At 53.0% G+C, this 18,105-nt stretch overlaps 6 protein-coding genes across 6 annotated transcripts; 2 read left to right on the forward strand and 4 right to left on the reverse strand.

Annotated features, from left to right (window-relative positions):
- Positions 1-103: 103 nt before the first annotated feature.
- On the reverse strand, positions 104-780 carry ACO1O0_001185 (uncharacterized protein; the record flags this gene model as incomplete). Its single annotated transcript, XM_083190675.1, has 2 exons — positions 104-588; positions 642-780. 2 exons carry the CDS (start codon positions 778-780, stop codon positions 104-106), a joined length of 624 nt encoding a protein of 207 aa, XP_083054534.1.
- Positions 781-2,821: 2,041 nt separating this feature from the next.
- Positions 2,822-3,376, forward strand: ACO1O0_001186 (uncharacterized protein; the record flags this gene model as incomplete). Its single annotated transcript, XM_083190676.1, has 1 exon — positions 2,822-3,376. One exon carries the CDS (start codon positions 2,822-2,824, stop codon positions 3,374-3,376), a length of 555 nt encoding a protein of 184 aa, XP_083054535.1.
- Positions 3,377-4,017: 641 nt separating this feature from the next.
- On the reverse strand, positions 4,018-4,670 carry ACO1O0_001187 (uncharacterized protein; the record flags this gene model as incomplete). Its single annotated transcript, XM_083190677.1, has 3 exons — positions 4,018-4,125; positions 4,177-4,454; positions 4,508-4,670. The coding sequence occupies 3 exons, from the start codon at positions 4,668-4,670 to the stop codon at positions 4,018-4,020; spliced, it is 549 nt and encodes a 182-aa protein (XP_083054536.1).
- Positions 4,671-5,348: 678 nt separating this feature from the next.
- Positions 5,349-6,339, forward strand: ACO1O0_001188 (uncharacterized protein; the record flags this gene model as incomplete). The annotated part of the gene is made up of 2 exons (XM_083190678.1): positions 5,349-5,816; positions 5,899-6,339. 2 exons carry the CDS (start codon positions 5,349-5,351, stop codon positions 6,337-6,339), a joined length of 909 nt encoding a protein of 302 aa, XP_083054537.1.
- A 4,750-nt stretch (positions 6,340-11,089) lies between these two features.
- Positions 11,090-12,566, reverse strand: ACO1O0_001189 (histidine phosphatase superfamily; the record flags this gene model as incomplete). Its single annotated transcript, XM_083190679.1, has 2 exons — positions 11,090-11,868; positions 11,933-12,566. 2 exons carry the CDS (start codon positions 12,564-12,566, stop codon positions 11,090-11,092), a joined length of 1,413 nt encoding a protein of 470 aa, XP_083054538.1.
- A 940-nt stretch (positions 12,567-13,506) lies between these two features.
- On the reverse strand, positions 13,507-14,612 carry SPS19 (peroxisomal 2 4-dienoyl-CoA reductase sps19; the record flags this gene model as incomplete). The annotated part of the gene is made up of 4 exons (XM_083190680.1): positions 13,507-14,113; positions 14,223-14,251; positions 14,312-14,505; positions 14,558-14,612. The coding sequence occupies 4 exons, from the start codon at positions 14,610-14,612 to the stop codon at positions 13,507-13,509; spliced, it is 885 nt and encodes a 294-aa protein (XP_083054539.1).
- Positions 14,613-18,105: the final 3,493 nt, after the last annotated feature.

The raw sequence follows: 18,105 nt of genomic DNA on the forward strand, positions 1-18,105 counted from the left end.
GTACTGGCCCCCCTCCAGTACTCTCCCACACAAACCCCAAAGAATAGTTGTCTAATTCTCATACGACGTATCATCTTTACATCCCCATGTCATACCTACCACTTCAACTAGACTCCTTAAACCTCTCATACATCTCCGGCGTCCACTGCTCATGCTGGCTCTCCAACCAATCATGTATCTGTGTCCAGTCCCGGCAGGTATGCACAGTCCCTACGCCCGTCGCGACTAAGTCCCCATTGTCCAATTTCATGCTCCCGCCGCCCGCCTCCAGAGTTGTGTCGGCGGCACAGAGAATGCCCTGCCGTAGGTAGTGGAAGCAGTGCGCCGTATGGTCCGACCCGTCATCCCCGTTGACGAGCACAGCGCGTATGTGGTTGAGGCAGTGCATCTGGTGCCACATGGACACCCCGAATGCGAAGTGCTCCTCCCCGAGGAAGACGAAGCCCTTGCCGGGAGGGCGTATCGCGTTCCATTCAGCCCAGGCGGGGATGCCCTCCATCCCGTAGTGAGAGGGGTCATCATGGAAGGCGGCTTGGATGGTGCGGACCTTTAGGGGAAGCTCTCGAGGTCGGTCACCGCTGAGGTAGGCTGCTGTGGGTTAGTCATGAGCAGGTGTGAGGGGAAGATGGGATATGGCGCACTGTAATCCCGCGTCCCGCGCGTTAAGATGCGGAGGGAGAAGATGAGAGCGCCCAGATTCAGGACGAGGCCGACGCTTAGCGCTGTGAGCAGGCTGACGGAGAGACCGCATAGCTGGGGTGCCAGGGCTTTGGGGAACATCTTAGTGTGCTGGTAGGGCGGTGCGTTGAGGGTAGCAGAGGGAGACGAGGAGATTGTTTAGCACCAGGAGCGGGCTATCAGTGTTTAACACATCTATGGCCGTATCCGCTCTCAACTGGTGGGCAAGTTGCGCATTGTCTAGAAGAGCGGCGCAGGAGGAGACGCACCACCGAGATGCTCTATTATTCACCAGAGAGACCTTAGTCGTCTCCGAATTCGAAGGATTTTCTTGATAATGTAGAGAGCGCCAGTGAGCAGAGAAGCACATGTAGGGTAGTTGCGGCCCCACAAAAACTACACTACTTATACATAGTAGCTAAAGTAGTAGAAAAAGCACATACATATAAAGGAACTCGTATATGCCGGCAATCCTCCCTAGTCAGAAGGTATCGCAATCGTACACTATTCAAACTAACTGCATGATGTGATAAGTAGATAGACTAAGGCGGTACTAGGCACCGGGATCACCCTTAGGGCTATTAATGACTAATCCCTGCTTCGGGATTTTTGCTCGCCAGGTGGCTGACAACGAAGTTTGAGGAGGCTCACATGACAAGCTATTGCCCGCCTCTCATGTATAGTCAGGACCAAAGGGGTAGGTGGTAAGAAGTAAGAAGGGAGTACTATTGAAAAAGCTCGGCCAACGCCCGTATCGCTCTCATCTAGGTCCTTAGCGCCCGCCAGCGGTTAGGGCGGCAGGCTTAGCGTTAACGGGTAGGGCCCGGGACTAAAAAAGGTAGGTGGTCCGAAGGGAGGATCAAAGAAGCTTGGCCAGCATCCCTGTCGCCGATCTGGGTCCTTGGCGCCGCCAGCGAATAACACCGACCTCACCTCTAGAATATACTATTAATTATCTAGCGGATCGCACCACGAGCTTTGTATATAAACTAAAACTAAAGCATACACTCCTACTATCCTTTTCTAGTTAGTGGATTAGACGAAGAGAGGATTTGCCTCGGCTTAACTTGGGAATCCCGCATATGCACTATAACTAAATATACGCTACTCCTATTATCCCTTTCTAGTGATGATAGTGGACCAGACGAGGAGGGGAGGATTTAACTGGGCTCAACTTAGGAATCTCGTATATGCACTTTAACTAAATCATGCGCTACTCCTACTATCCCTTCCTAGTAGTAATAATAGACTAGGCGAGGGGAGGATTTGTCTCGGCTTAACTTTGGAATGGTATATCAGGAACAGGGAATACATGCTGCGGCGCTAGCAGGCGAATTCTGATAGTCTTGCACCGGGTCGCGGCGGAGTAGTGCTTCATGCAACAGCAGGCCACTAAGCAGGTGACTTAGTGGCCAACTACCTATGGGATGGAGGTGTGTTCTTTAACAGGGCTTTAACAGCTGTTCTTACGCTAACAGCATATCAACGCTCCAGCCCTTGCCTAATATCTCTTTATAAGCTTGAAAGGATATTTTTACCGGCTATTAGTAATTGATGTTTTTTTTCTAGCCAACGGGCTTATGAACAAGCTAGCAACAGGTGTTGGATACAGCCGATAGGTTTTCTACGCTTACCTTAGGCAAAGCTATGGTATTGATATGCTGTTGGACGTAAGCAGCTGCTACGAGCCATGTATGAAAGCATACCCCCGCCCGCGATGGTAGACATACCATCGAATCAAGAACGACTCCGCCGCTTATCAATGACTTGGAACCAGCATACTAATGTCTTGGCTTGCTTGATATTGCGCAATATCATACTAAGAGTTGTGACCTTTACCTTCCACATTGAGCCAGAGTGCTGTCGTCCCCAGGGCTAACTCAGCACGCCAAGGATGCTTGCTATTATAGCCCGTCTGTTCTAGAGACTTACGGACTGGGGCCTGTCGGCCTATACGGCATGGGCTGTGTGATACACAGATGACATGCCTATTATAGCCGAAACGCTATGAACTGACGGTTTAATTTACTGGTCGCAACGTATAAATTCCCTAAGGGTATGACGAACACTAACAACATCTCATCAACGAGCCACCTCTTCACCTTGCCCAACGAAAGCATACACCCGCCGGCAAACTCCAACAATGCAATTCACCATCGCCCTGCTCAGCCTCGCCAGCCTCGGCCTGAACATCCCCCTTGCTCAGTCCGCAGCGGTTCCCGCCGCTGTTTTGGCTCGGCATCAATACAACGTACAATCTGACGAGCTCGCACTCGACAAACGCCACAAGTACACCGTGGTGTCTGACGAGCCCGCACTCGAGAAGCGCCACAAGTACACCGTGGATGCTAACGAGGAGAGCCCACTTGAGAAGCGCCACAAATACACCGTGGATGCTAACGAGGAGAGCCCACTCGAGAAGCGCCACAAATACACGGTGGACGCTAACGAGGAGGTCGCACTCGAGAAGCGCCACAAGTACACCGTGGATGCTAACGAGGAGAGCCCGCTCGAGAAACGTCACAAGTACACCGTGGTGTCTGACGAGCCCGCACTCGACAAGCGCCACAAATACACCGTGGATGCTAACGAGGAGAGCCCGCTCGAGAAGCGCCACAAATATACCGTGGACGCTAACGAGGAGAGCCCGCTCGAGAAGCGTCACAAGTACACCGTGACGGCCAACGAGGCCGACTAGCGGCACAAATACACCATGGACAAGGACGAGATGGACGAGAACCTACACCTCTAGGTACCACTCGACTGCGGATAACTGAGGTCTCACACGGAACAATCTTTAACGGTATTCCACGGGCGATCACCACAAACCACCAACTTTGGACCCTCTTTGAGCATATGGTTTTCACTACGTTCGTTACATAGCAGTATAAACAGAGATTATCAAGCAGTATCTCGAGTATCCTCTTTGCACCTACATGTATTATATCCAGACTCTTACACCTTATATAGAGCGCTAAAACCTGACGACTAAAATCCTGGTCGCTATCTTCCTCAACAGTCTTGACGAGCAATCTGCTGACTAGCCTCAAGTTAAGCGAGTAGATTCTCCCCCACCTCTTTTTATCAAGACTCCTTGCTTCTATACACGCTTTTTCTTCTGCTGGTGTTTCTTTGAAGCTGCCTCGTTAGCCTTCTCAAGGCTATCAATCCGATAAAAATTTTACGTGGTCACAATTTGAGTGCTACATCTTTAACTAATAGAGTACCGTTACGTTGACCCATTGTACGTTAAGATGAGAGAAAGGGGGGGCAGAGTTGCACGTTCAGAAGCGAACCATACATGATAATTGCAGGACATGACAGCTCTCTAACCTGTATCTACAGGTACTCATCCGGCATCGGGATAAGTGTCTCGTTGCTGGCCGCACACATAGCCGGATGCTCCTCCGGAAGAGCGTCTATGTTAGCCATCTTGACGTCGGAGCACTAACTTTGCATCAGCATCAGGTCTACTACTTGCAAGCTGGAGAAACTGACATAGTGTTCCACATTCCCCGTGATCGGATCCCTCGCCTCGAAGTACATGACTCCCATCTCGCCGACGTGGGCCTGAAATGGTATCGTGACGTTCACACACAGCTGCCCCGAAGGGCGGATGGGCACATCCTGCAGGATGATGTGGGGGAAGTCGTCTCTCTTCCTTGGCACTCTATGCCGGGCATAGAGGGCCGTCACAAGGTCCCCAGGATGGCCGGAGAAGGAGAGGAAACTGCGGGACTGGCGGGCGTATTCTTGGGGGTTATGGACAATCTCCCCTTGTCCGTATCAGCCTACGCTTCTGGTGGGCCGGAGACGGAGGGGAACGTACCGCAGAAAGGATTGTACGAGTCTATCCCTGGCCGGGTCTTGGGGTTTGGTCCGCGAGTCATCCATGGAAACTGGACATGGAAGCCGGCGTGCGCGGCAAATGTGAGGTTGATGCTGATGCTGAGGGCAAGCAGAAAGGTGATTGGGGTGAGGAGGGAGGGCATGGTGGACAGAGGTCAAGCATAGCACGGTACAGAGAGCGAGGGCAAGGTGAGGTATGCTCAGACGGTCTTAACTCCCTCCAGGCCCTTCGTACCTGCCAGAATTCCTACCTGCCAGAAGGAGCCCGTCACGGCTACACCCCCGAAATGGCTAGTCCCTGAGTGGGGCGGCGTCAAAACTTTGGGGAAACTATCAGTATGTACATCCGTACTAATGCATGGTACCTTAGGTACTAATACCACTAGCAGTAGTATGTCGAGGTCGCCGTCTTGGCTGCGTTAATCGCGATGCACGCTTGTGCGACCTGACAGGTGGAGGCACAAGCAGGGGTCTACTAGTAGATTGGCCTGGTGGCCGGGCATGCAGATTCAGTATGCGTACGTACATACATAGTACCTAGTACATACTGCTGGCAAGGGCTGGGTTTTCGATCCTACGTACTCTGCACTCTCTCTGGCGGATGCAGCGAGCAGCAAGGCGTACCCTGCAGACGTCATGCAGTCGGGTCCCAGTCCCCCGGTCGCTTTCATTCTGGGCTGTTACCTCGCACCTGGCACCACGGCCTGCTTCAACATTGCCTTCGCCCACGGCGCGCCCTCTCACTCCTCTCTCCCCCCTCGCTCCTCTCTGCTCATCTCTGCTCATCTCTGCTCTTCTCTGCTATTTGGCCGGCCCTCACCATGTTCTCCTCCAAAGCAGAGTCCATCTCATCCCAGTATGCGCCCCTTGCGCTCCACGACGATGGCGGAGACTCCAGCGCAAGTCTTGGGAAGCGCTCCTCCTCCGAGGACGACCACTCTGCCCCCTCGCTGGAATCCTCAGACAATCTCCCCGCCCTCACGTCATCCAAGCCCTCCCAGCTGCCCAAGCTCATCCTCTACTTCTCCTTCGCCCTAGCGCTGCTATCAGCAGTGAACGTCGCTCTCCTCCCCGCCACACTATCCAAGTACCAAGCCTACCCCTTGTCCGAGTCTGAGCTCGAGGATCTCCCCTATGGGGATGCTAGACTGGGGTTAGACAGGGCAGCGAAAATGATCTCTCCTCCCCGGGTCTATCACCGCGCTTGGCCGGATAGAATTGCACGAGTCAGCCGGAAGTTGAAGAATTCCGTCTGGGGTCAGGGGGTGCAGGTCTATGTTACTGTCGAGGTCTGTATTCCATGGTTCCCTCTTCTTCATTCTCTTCGATAAGCCACCCACCTATTCTCTGTATCTACCGCTGTGTGTGCAGCTGCTGACGCAGGAGAAGGACTCGACAATCATGCGCTTCCCCATCCCCTCCACCGGCGCCAACGCCTGCGCGCTCTCCTGGAAGCCGCCTCCCGAGTTTTCTGCGAGTGCCAAGGATGTCACAACCAAGGGGGATATAACGGAAATCGAAGTCTGGCAGCTTGTTGCGCCCTCGGCGACCTCGGACAGCGTCTCTTCCAGTATGGATGAGCTAGACTATGACACCTTGTCATACTCGGCCCTTCCCGTGCGCGGAGAGCTGCTCGGCGTGCTAGATCTCACAGCCAAGCTGAATAGCACAACAGTAGAGTTCGCCTGCCCCAGCGAGGCAGAGAGTCTAGTGGTGGAGATGAGGTGCCAGCGCGTAGCGTGTCATGTGAGCTTTATGCAGATTAATACGTTGCCGAGGTTTGGGTTTGAGTTGGTGAGGAGAAGGGAATGAGCGGGCATGGTGGTTATATATTGCTTTCAATCTGTGTCATTGTTCACGTAGAATAGATCATGTCTCCATGTCTGGTGACCCTTTGAATCACTGGCCGTCTGTAGCCCCAGTACACTCACATAACCCGGCGGCCTACTGTGCTGAGGGTTCTTCCGCACATGGAATTGGGCCTGCAGGATGTCGTCATCCAAAACTCTTCAGTAGCTACGATGAAGGCTATAGTTCCAAGTTTCAAGTTGACGCCATTACAAAAGCGCCTCGCCTATCCGACCACCCTTTCTGGCTAAACGACAACCCCCTCAAGTATTGCACTAACAGCTAGCGACAACGAGTCGCAGCTAACAATAGATAGGTCTTCTATAACAGGTAGTCGACGCAGCAACGAGTCTTGTACTGAGAGGCAGCGGTCGTAGTTAGAGGTAGCGTTCGCGGTTAGGGAGGTAGGATCTGTACCGAACCTACGACGTATTTGTTAATCGTAAGGCCTACCTTTGACTACAAAGCCTACTTCTGGACACGAGCGACGCTATGAGGCCTGATGACTGTAAGGCGATTGATGGAGTTGCGCGTATATATAGACGGCAGTGTAGGTATATGAGGCACGCCTGTACTTGGTCAATCTGGAATTTTAAGAGAAAATGGTGGTCGTTTGACCAGTAAGAGGTTGTCGGATAGACAAACGAGGATGTAGAGCATTATCAAGCGGGGTAACGAAGCGGCCACAACAAATTTGGCTATTGACGCACAATCTCACCTCACCCCAAACCCCCCTCAACCACCATCACTTAGCTACGTTAAACCACCTCGGCCATCTTGTGCCCAGCACTCATCGAGCACAACATGTCCACTCAACTCGATGCCACCTCTATCGCTCGTGTCTCCTTACACGACCCCGCCCACTTCAGCATTCAGCACTCCCAAACCCTCCACCGCCTGGTGCTCCTGAAGCACTGGAACATCCCCGCTGGCTCCAAGGTGCTGGAATTAGGATGTGGGCAGGGGGACTGTACGGCTGTTCTTGCCTCTGCTGTGGGCGACGAGGGGAGGGTGGTGGCGGTTGATCCGGCGGAATTGGATTATGGTGCGTCCCTTGGCTTTTCTCACCCTGCTGCCTGTCCTGGCGGTGCGAGCGGAAAGCAGCCGACTGATGACTCCTGAAGGTTCCCCGTATACTCTTGGCCAAGCACAGGATCACATCTCGCAAGGCCCGCTGGGTAAGCGGATTACTTGGGTGCAACAATCCCCCCTGGAATATCTCTCCTCCCTCTCTTCCCCCACCTCCACCACCTCCTCGTCACCCGCCAGCGAAAGCAAGGCCTTCGACGCAACAGTGCTCGCCCACTGCCTATGGTACTTCGCCTCCCCCTCGCTTATCCTTTCCACCCTCCGCGCCCTCAGGCAGCACAGCAAGCGTCTCCTCCTTGCTGAGTGGTCGTTGGTGGCGGCGCACCCCTCTGCCCAGCCTCACGTACTAGCTGCGCTCACCCAGGCAGCACTGGAGTGCCGTAAGCCCGAGGGCAGCGAATCGAACGTCCGCACGGTGCTGGGGCCAAAGCGGCTTACCGAGCTAGCCCTGGCTGCCGGGTGGCAGCTGGAGAGTGAGACCCGCGTGCAATGTGGGGAGGGGGTGTTGGACGGGCAATGGGAAGTTGGTGCTTGTCTTGACCCCTCTTTCAAAAGGGAAGTGGAGGAGCAAGTGAGTGATGAGAGGGAACGGGCGGTGGTTCTTGCGTTACGGGATGCGTGTGAGGCGAGCTTGGAGGGTGTGCAGGGGGGTCAGAAAGGAGTCAGGGCTATGGATGTTTGGGTTGCTAGTTTCGTCTGATCGGGGGAGCTGAGCGTGTCTGATCTCTGACTATTCTTTACTCAGACCACCTGACGTACAAACATAACCGTTCGGACTCAAGCGCAGATAGTCCACGTGAACAGTAACGCTTTGCGCCTTCTGCTCTTCCCCCCGTTTCTTCGCCCGGGGCAAGACGTCCGCTTACATCTCGCCACTGTCCAGGCCTGAGCCTGAGGAGCGCGAGCTCTTAGACTATGAGGTGTAGCAGAATCTGCGTCGTCGAATGGCACTTGCACAAGAGGCCGCCCCCCTCACTGCTGCCGCTAATTCTATCAACACCTTAGCGCAGGTCTGCCCCACGAGCAGCTATAGATCTAGCTATGCTCGTAATCATTCAAGTCTTGAAATATCTGCAGATTATCAAGACAGTCCAGGGGCCAGCTATGCGCTGCCCAGGTTTGTTGCCTGGGTCCGTTGACTTGTGGTATTTCACGGGCTTTCCCTACAACTCGAATCAACCTTCCTGACAGTTCTTGTCGCCAACTAGCCAACCAGCGGAAGCCCCAGGGAGGCGCGTGAATATTGACGACATCCTCTGTTCTCGCCGTGGTAGCTAAATATGCTAATGGCGTATGTGTAAAATTGTTCCTCATCAGCTATACAGCCAACGTGAGACACTAGCATTAAACGGTCCTAAACTCCTTACTGGAAGATTTCAGTACGGGAAGATATAGGCTGGTGGCTGTTCTTACTCTGTGTATATCTCTTGTATTTAGTTCTAGTCTTCGAGTTGTAGATCATTTTATAGGTTCGTCAAATATAGCTTGGCATAATCTTCTTTTTGATACCATCGGCAGACGACGACTTGCCGAGAGGTACTACTGCTAACAGTACTAAAGCGCTTAAGTGACAGTAGTGTACCTACCTAAGCACAATTGGCCTCCAAGGTGGTTGCAGGTCAGATGGGTGAGAGGAGTGTCATGAAGAATTATAGGCTTTCCTACTAGGCAGCAATACCCCATGGAACCAAGAGCCACCTTCCATTTTCAAATAGGGAGAAACACCCAATTTCAAGCTCAATATGAGAGCAGGACCACCTATTTCTATGAGGAACATGTGGATGGTTGTGGAGATCGTACTTTTCTCAACACACCTTCAGCTACGGCACTTCCAGAAGTAATATGCTATGGGACAGCATGCGAAGCATCAGCAGGGGCATTACTAGAACTTCTATATAAAATTCAAGAGCAAAGCCCCTCCCCAAGCGGCTGTTGAGAGAATAGCGGACCAGCAACCGTTTGAGGATATTCGACTAGGGTTTATGGTTATTCGCCACACATCCAGCTAAGGGTCCACGCATATCAGGCCAGGGTGCCAGGTGCAGCGCAACAATCGATAGAAAGTCTTGTTACCCTCGTCAAACAATGGAAATAATAGTTATGAACTTTAAGTCGTTATTTGCGGGTCATGCTCTCTGTCGAAGAGACATGGCCGGCGCCTATTAGCTAACCGTAAACTCGGGCATTATGGTTTTTGAAATCTGCAACCGACTGTTATTTATTTTCTAGCATAGGCGAACACTCTCGAAGGATACGAGTTGGGTTATTATTATATAGTGCTGCTGCCCCATTTTTCTCTGTTGAGTGTATTTCGCTTTATCTATAGCCCCTCCCTAGCACTGCTCCGTCCTAGACTTTGGCTTAGTGCGGCGCTGGCAGGGCTTGCGGCCTCGTTCTTCATATATTATAACCCTAATAACCTCTTCGCTAAACTATATATTTCTCCTAGTTCTCATAGGCCGTATATAGGGTTTGCGGTATGTATTCAGGTTTTCTCGGCGAGTGAAATCCTCAGCGTAGAAGCCGTAGATAAAGCGGTTGAGTCCTTCCCCGTAGAAACTACGACCAGACATTAGTAACCCCTTTTAACCAGATATCAAAGGAATAACCACTTTATTATATCGCTTTTATATGTTTATTTCCATAGAAAGACTCGTTGTAGTTAGGGCAGTTGCACTTGAATCTTACTCCCGCAACCGGGAAGCATATCTGGTCGGTCTAGTCGCACGGAATACTATAGGCGAGGATCCAAACTGCCTAAATCTGGCAGCGAAACTGGATACACTCATGTCGACTCTCAACACTAAGAGGCTTCTACATTATGGTTGTACAACACAACTGCGCTTTCACTCCCATCTTCCCCTTTTGGAGCTCTCTCCCCGGGTTGGACAGACCACCACCACTGTTTGCGTAACCCTAACCCTCACCTCTCAACTACAATCACAACCACCCTCGTGACCCCCGAATAGCCATTCCAGGCCTCTTCAAATCCCATTCATTATACCTCGTAGACGAAGCCATACCAAAGTCCGTCCCATCGTCCTCTCTTGATCATTCAACTCTGGAATAGCACGACACCGCCTCACTGAGAAGGGGACGCTTGGACCGCCACATCCCACACATCCCACAACAACGACAAGCCCGTGGTCATTTCTAAACCAACGAGATTTAACGAAACAGGAAACTCGGATCTCACTGCCTAGAAGTCCATGCCCAAGACTTCTATATCCAGTTCAAAGCCCATGTCAGCGTGTAACCACCAAGTGCCGACGTTGGGCAAGCGGGGACGGACTCGACACGGAGCACCCTTCGTCCATCTCTACTCAACCTGGGGCTTAGCTAATTTGTACATTATAAAATTCTTGATGATTCTTTGGTAGTTACCCCATCCCTACGTTCTTTCAGAGTTGTGTCGCCAAATGAGGATAGCGGAGATGTGGCGGGTATAGAAATTTTATGTCATAGGATGTAAGAAGCTCAATTCGTTTCCTGCATTATGCTTCAAAGTTACGTATCATGCAACGATCGGTCTTCCTCAGTTGAAGCCACAGGGAATCCATAGTCCGCCCCTTTCTTCTTTCCTTTTCGCATTTATGGGTATCCTAAGTCTCATCAATCCTGATCCTTACGCCTTAGGTTTAGGGGCGGTGGCCTGCCCGGTCAGAGTTGACTTCTTGACCAGCCGCAATCCAGCAGCGAACATTATGATGGCCTCGATGCCAAAGATAACCACAAGAGTCACGAGAGCGCCAATCACACCTGCAACGACTTTGCTAACACCGCCCTTCCCGGAGGGTGAAGACGCCTCTGTGACATCTCCAGAGTCATCCGAGCCTGTGCACTTGGCATCGGTGCTCCCGCAGAGCTTGCACCAGTGCTGGTCGTCGTTAATGGCAAAGTTTAGCATGCCCGACTTGAAGTCAGTCCAGGGCAGCGTCGTCTTCTCCTGGCCAAAGAGCGGGAAAGGCGTCAGGTCCTTTTCAGCGGCGGTTCCATTGGAGAAGAGGAAGCGGACACTGATATCCTTGGCAGTCGGCTTGGTGGCGTTGGTAACGAGCTCAAAGGCCATGGAGGAGGCGTAGTCGCAGATGCCGTAGAAGTCGGGGCTGGCTGCGGGGAGTTGAGCCAGACCGAAGAAGGACATAAAAGTGCCGTAGGCACCAAACTGGACATTGAAGAAAGGAGCCTCATCTTCGCCCTCCACAATGGCCTCAAGAGCGTCGACAATCTGACCGCTGAGAACGGAGCCGGCAATGGCACGAACAGGATCGCTCTCATTGTAAGCCAGGTTCCACTGGTGGACCGAGGCGTAGTTGTAGAGTCCGTCTACAGTTTCCTCGTTAAGGAGCTTCTCAGAAGGAATGGACGAGTTGTGGACACGGGCTACATTGATCAAGTCAAAGACTACCAGGAGAGACGTTGTCAGCAATGTGAGAGCGGATGGGCGTTACTGAGGGGACCAGCATACCCGAGTAGGCATTCTTGAAGTTGACATTGTCCTCGCTTATGGAGGACTTGACGACAGGAACCAGCCTGTCGTAGAAAGCATCGGTCTGGGTGAGCATATCCTTGTACTCCTTGGAGGAGAAGAAGTTGTTGGAGCTTATCTCGGCGTTGGGGCAGCCACTACCACTCTGCAGCCAGGCGTTACTCTCGGCCTTCTTGGAGGTGGCGGCATCCTCAACAGCATCGACGGGGATGTACTGGTAACCATTGAGAGGGGCTTCAATCTTAGAACCATTGGCGAGGGTCTCGCTCATGCCCGTGGGAGGGTAGAGACCCTGAAGGAAGGTGAGAGCTGAGTTGTGGAGGACCGAATCAACTGGGGAAGTGACTGAGAGCTGGGACAGGACGGCAATATCTGAGCTCAGACTCTCGACACGGAAATCGGCACCTGAGTCAATGTAGCGATCGCGGTAAAAAGCACCAGAGGAATGAACCTGGTCGGCACCCAGGGCAGTCAGGTTGACGGGCTTCCAGGCCTTGGCGGTGCGGTCGCCATGGCGGTGGAAGACGTAGACACCCAGGACGTCCTCGGCGTGGACGACGGTGGCAGCAGTCGCCAGCCCAACAACCAGGGCGCGAGGGAACTCCGAGAACATGGTGATGCTGCCTCCTCAGTAAAAAAAAATATACTTGGTAGTGTTTATTGTTCTCCGAAGCAGAAAAGGATGGTGATATGAGATATGTGAGAAAAGAAGAGGAGAGGGAGGGGGGAGAGGGAGAGGGGAGCATCAACAAGGTAATATCAACATGTCAAGAGCATCCAAGACGGGGAAACTGGGAAGGGGTGATGAACAGCGAACGAACGCCGATGCATTCTTGCCGACTATCCGGTGAACCCACTTGAAACTTCCCACTTCCATCCAGCCAGCTAAAAATCATGCATAAACCCGCCAGGCCCCTGCCAAAGGCGTTGTCGGTGGCAGAAGTGCCTGCCTTAAGCGCTTGTTATCACACGCACTAGTATATATATTAGTCAAGGCGGGAGAAGGAGCATCTCTGGCGTCGTTGCCTGCATGCTTCCAATGGAAGGCATTTGGTGATGGAAATTCTCAGCTCGCGGAAGGAACTTGGCAAACCCCCAGGCGGGGAATTTGTTGGTGGGGGTCCAGATGGCGAGCCTCAAGAATGGGCGCCAGTCTAGCGCCAGCGCCATTGACAGATAAGACGGGGTTATCCTTACGTATTCGGTATCGCCCGTGGTGTTGCGTCTTATTTTGTATTATTACATCTTATGATGGACTTGGTGGTGCTGCACTGATGCATCGCCGGAGGAGAGCGGAGATGTCCGGCGCACGCGAGGTGGAGCGGGCCGTCAGCGACTTGACGGCACTTGAGATTTTATAATCAGATCTCCCAGGTGGCACTGATTGGGGGGGGGATCCGAAACCGAACCGGCCAGGGGTCCCCTTCTTGGCAAATCAGTGGGCTATGTACTGCTACTACCTATGCAAGGGGATTTATTCTATTACAGGCCATGGCAGTAGTACCAAGTACTCCGTAGTATATCAAACATATGTACGCTCTATGATTCCAATGTCACAGCTTGGCCTTGCCCTTGCGCGGGTCCCTCAGATTCTGTGAAATCTCCCCCGTCAGCAGGAAGTCGGGATACCTGACGGACCCGTCGATGCCCAACCGGATGTCGCCCTGCCTCCTCCACGCCGCGCCATCCACGGGGATCACCTGGCCGTTGATATACGTGCCCGCCTCGCTGAATAGGAAGACGGTTGTGTCGGCAATGTCCCTGACGGTGCCCAGCCTGCCGGAGGGGATGCCCTTCACGTACTTCTCCTTCTCCGCCGGCTCGTTGCTGCCCAGACGCGCCAGACCCTCAGTGGCCTCGATGCCGCCGGGGGCAATGACGTTGCTCACCACGCCACGGGGCCCATACTCGAGGGCGACGGACGCGTTGAGCGAGTCGACGGCGGCCTTGGCGGCCGACACATGCGCCTGCAGCGGCATCCCCGTGTAGTGGAAGGTGGCAGACACGAAGATGATGCGGGGCGTCGAGCTGCGGAGGAGGTGGGGGATGGTGGCCTTGATGGTGTTGAAGGTGCCCAGGACGTCAATGTCAATGACGGCCTTGAAGGCGTTGGGGCTCATGCCCTCGAGGGGCGCGACGAAGTTGCCCGCGGCGCCGGCACTGAGAGACAATGTTAGCTAGGACATTTCGGGCTGATGTGCTGATATCACTAGGGTCACTCTAGGGGACTTGCATGACAAAGTCGATTCCTCCCAGCTCCTTTGCGCACCTGTCGGCGGCATCCTTAAGCGACTCGGGCTAGGGGAGGAGAGTTAACCTGACATGCTACAAAGATTCGGGGATATGACGAGATAATACCTTGCGGACGTCGCAGCCGCCGATACCAATGACCTTGGATCCGGGCCTGGCGGTCTGGATGTCCTTGGCAGCAGCCTCAGTCTTCTCGACGTTGCGGCCAATGATGCAGGCGTTAGCTCCGAGGCGGACGAGAGCCCTCGTCTGCATGCTGCATATCGTGCCTGCACCGCCGGTCACGAAGACGACGCGGTCCTCTGAGATGGGGTCAGCATTGAAAAAGGGACGGCGACGGGCCAAGAGGCTTACTAAAGATGCCATCTCTCCAGACAGGACTGAGATAGTCGGACTCGGGTACTGACATTGTGACGTCAAGAGAGCTGATTCAATTTAAGATGCGCGGCCCTGACTCTGCGTGGGGAAAAAATCGTTCACGAATCACAGCGACGTGGAAGAGTTGGGTCTGAGGTCCTGCTGACGACGAGAGTGAGACCGAGAGTCGGTTATTATCCCGTCTCCGTAGGAGTTCGAGTGCCTCGGCACCACATAGTGGGTCCCTCCTATCTCCGCCATTACCTAGACGCCGAGTCTGGGGTATCCCACATGTTAGTGGGCACGCCAAATATATGCACAGTTCCTTAACAGTAAATGCTCAGGCGGCAGCGCCTTGGCTGATGTGACGCTAGGACCAAGTTTTCATACTCTACGGATCTTTTTTTCCTTTACACGCTGGTGACTTATCGACTTGACACCTAGACATCTCGAAAATAGGTAGACGGTACTCCGTACATGGCAGACGGTACATTGGTGAACGGCGCGGGGCCAGACCTCGGTCGTCTTCCTTGGCGAAACATTATGGGATCATCGGCTGTTCAAAAGCTCTGCGATGACGTTTAATTCTCGCCCAACCCTCCAAAGACGCGTGCAATGATAGCCCAACACTCGATGTTCTCTTAAAAAAGAAGGCCTGTGAGGCAACAAGTCTACGTGCGCGCCCGTGACCACTCAGTCACCGCCATGCCAGCTTGACCTGCTCGCCATGACCTCCCGCCATACTTATCGATAATAGGGCAGGCTGAGTCACGAAAAACAAAAACGCCCCTCCCTTTAGTCGACTTGTTCAACTTTTTTGTTCGTGGAATCTGGCCTGGTGACACAAATGTGCAACTACTATGTACTACTCGTACGACGAGTAGTTGCCTATAATTTTCGGAGATTTAGATCCTGTCTGTCTTGACACGGGAGAGGCGTTGATGGGGTAACCTGACCTATCACTTATAACTTTCGTGGCCTCGTTGTCTCTCTATAGATATGCCCCTTTCCGAGACAGATATCGTCCCTGTGCACAGCCAACGGTACTCAAGAGATTCCCCAGCTCACTGGTTTCCGGAATGGCTTCATACAATGTATCAGCAAGCTAAACTACTGGTGCTTGTATTGAAGGAGCTGTACACCAAGTTTCGTGTAGGGTAGGTACCATGAGTGAGTTTGCAGCAAGTATGGATACAAAAACATTGCTTAGAATTTGCAAAGAAAATTTAACATAGGTATCTCCCTAATCCAAAATTCTAATAAATCCAGTACATGGCTTGTTTCCCCCTTTGGCCCCTAAACACGCCTAGAAAGGGCATCACAAGCACCATCAAATCTTGTCAAGATGCAGCCTCAGAAGTAAGCCATAGCCCTCCATCTGGTCCGGCCGCAGACCAGGGTCTAGACATGGACGGGTGGCAATCTTCCAGTCCCATGTATCTTCCGATCATCGTCTGCAATGCTGCATGGTATGCATCTTGACTTGGGTCCCTGATAGGAGGGGGCGTGCCCCGTCTCTGGACCATCTTGAATGTACATTGGAATCCTGCTGGCCTATGATAGCTGGCGATTGGGTTGACTCCAAAACATTTCGGTTGTGAAGGAATGGATTCAAAGATCCTTGTTTCCTGATCACTACATGGGGTTGCCGATAGATGTGGTTTCCGAGCACCACCAAGCCCTCGTCAGCCGCAGCATATCGGGCACGTTTCCGGGGAGACGATATATCGTTCGTGAGGACCCTGGGGGCAGGACTCCTGAGGTTTACCCTCGGTAAATGTCTCGTAGAAGTGGAGGCCAGGATCCTGGCAGGCCGTGTAGATGTAGTAATTCCTGGTATAGAGGCACATGATGACGGCGGTGGGCTCTCCTCGAGAGAGAAACTATCGGCACGAGTTAGTGTATCGTGTCTTCGACCCTGATGGAGATGGACGAAGCTTACTGGCTCTGAGCAGCCAAAGAGCGGCTCAGATATTTGGACTAGAGTTGAGAATGGAAAAGGCGCAATGGGGGCGGGGTGGGTGGACGGAGAGGATCCATGCCTCCTTTATATCTCGCGCGTGCTATCGAGGAGCCGTACTACAAGGGGGTATACCGTAGCTCTGCTCAAGGAGGGTAACGGGGGCGGGATGAAAGATAGAGCTCTGGCGAGCAGGGCCAAGCTAGACTTGGCTCCCGAGCGTTAAACGGGTCAAACCTCTGAAACATTCCGGGAAGTAGAATATGACGCTGGGCGGTGAGGTCGGATTCGGGGATACTCGGTCGAAAAGTTCGACTTGTCTACTAGGATATCAACAGAACTTAGCTTCCCACGTGTTTACATTTATGATATCTAGCGGAAGAAAGAGCGGATCGGGGAGAATGGCAGAGAGATCAGAAGAGTCCCCTTTGTGCCGGGCGATGTGACCCTCTGTCTGACAGACTCTTGGTCTTATGAGTTAGCGGTGTGGTTGGAGTCACAGCCGGTGAGAATTAGATGAGGGGCTCGAGAGCTTGTTTCAATGTGGGAGGACTGTCGCAGCGTCGCAGTGTCGTGGCGTCGCGGTAGCCAAGAGCCTAGCCCTTGCTCTCTTATTACGTCTGTCATGCCGGGAGTGGACAGAGATGCTCCACATGCAGATATTGATAAAGAAGCTTCATGGCAAGTTCTATGACCCAGGACAGCGGGAGACAGAAGAACGGCGGCGTTGCCTCTGACGTCCAGGGTCTCCGAGCCTCTGGGATTTGTGAATCAGGAAGGACCGCGTGTGTACGCGTACGTATGGGACAGGGAATTCCTTTGATCCCATGACTTGACTCGCATGTCCCTATATGCACAATGCAGGATGCAAGCCCAACCCCGCGGCTTAGGAACGGGGGAGTCGAGACGCAGGGAGGAAGTCGGGAGATGAGGTCGTCTGAGCGCTATCGTCTGGGGGCTATGGCGTGACGAGACCATCAAAGTGTGCTCTCCGTCTGCAAGTAATTCGCATCTGGGCTTGGCCGCCAGATGGATGCTGCCCGACGGGCTAAGCTGACCAACAGGCAGACCAGTGTCGATGCCCCAGGGAGAAGTTGATGTGCGGTTGTGGTGGTGTGAGCGAGGGGGCGACCATTGATCACTTATGGGCAGGGTAGGATCCATCGTGTCACGAGTCGAGGCAAGATGATAGGTGAATACGTGTCGTTATTCGGCATCCATCGTTGGATGGGACGGTGATGGGACGGTGGTTGGACGTTGATGGGGATGTTGATGGGTGTTAGAGGTGCCATCCACCGGGTGGCGTTTTGTTCCCCGCCCAAACAACTCAGGTGGGCCAAAAATTCCCGAGACGGCCAAGTTCCAATCTGGAGGTTGTATCCGTACCGCGGACCCACACAAGTCGGAGAAGAATTCCATGTCAAAACGTTATGTCCGGTTAATGCGGGTGCGGAAAGAAAGGAAAATAATAGGATTGAAGATGGAAATCGAACATGATTCATGGGTGAAGTTGACTCGCCAGCCTTGAGGCACCATCTTGACCAACCCACCTTGACTCCTCTCAGGCATCCTTTGGGGATTGATC

Source organism: Amphichorda felina (assembly GCF_050947745.1).
Source record: "Amphichorda felina strain 45539 chromosome Unknown scaffold_1, whole genome shotgun sequence".
Classification (NCBI taxonomy): domain Eukaryota; kingdom Fungi; phylum Ascomycota; class Sordariomycetes; order Hypocreales; family Bionectriaceae; genus Amphichorda; species Amphichorda felina.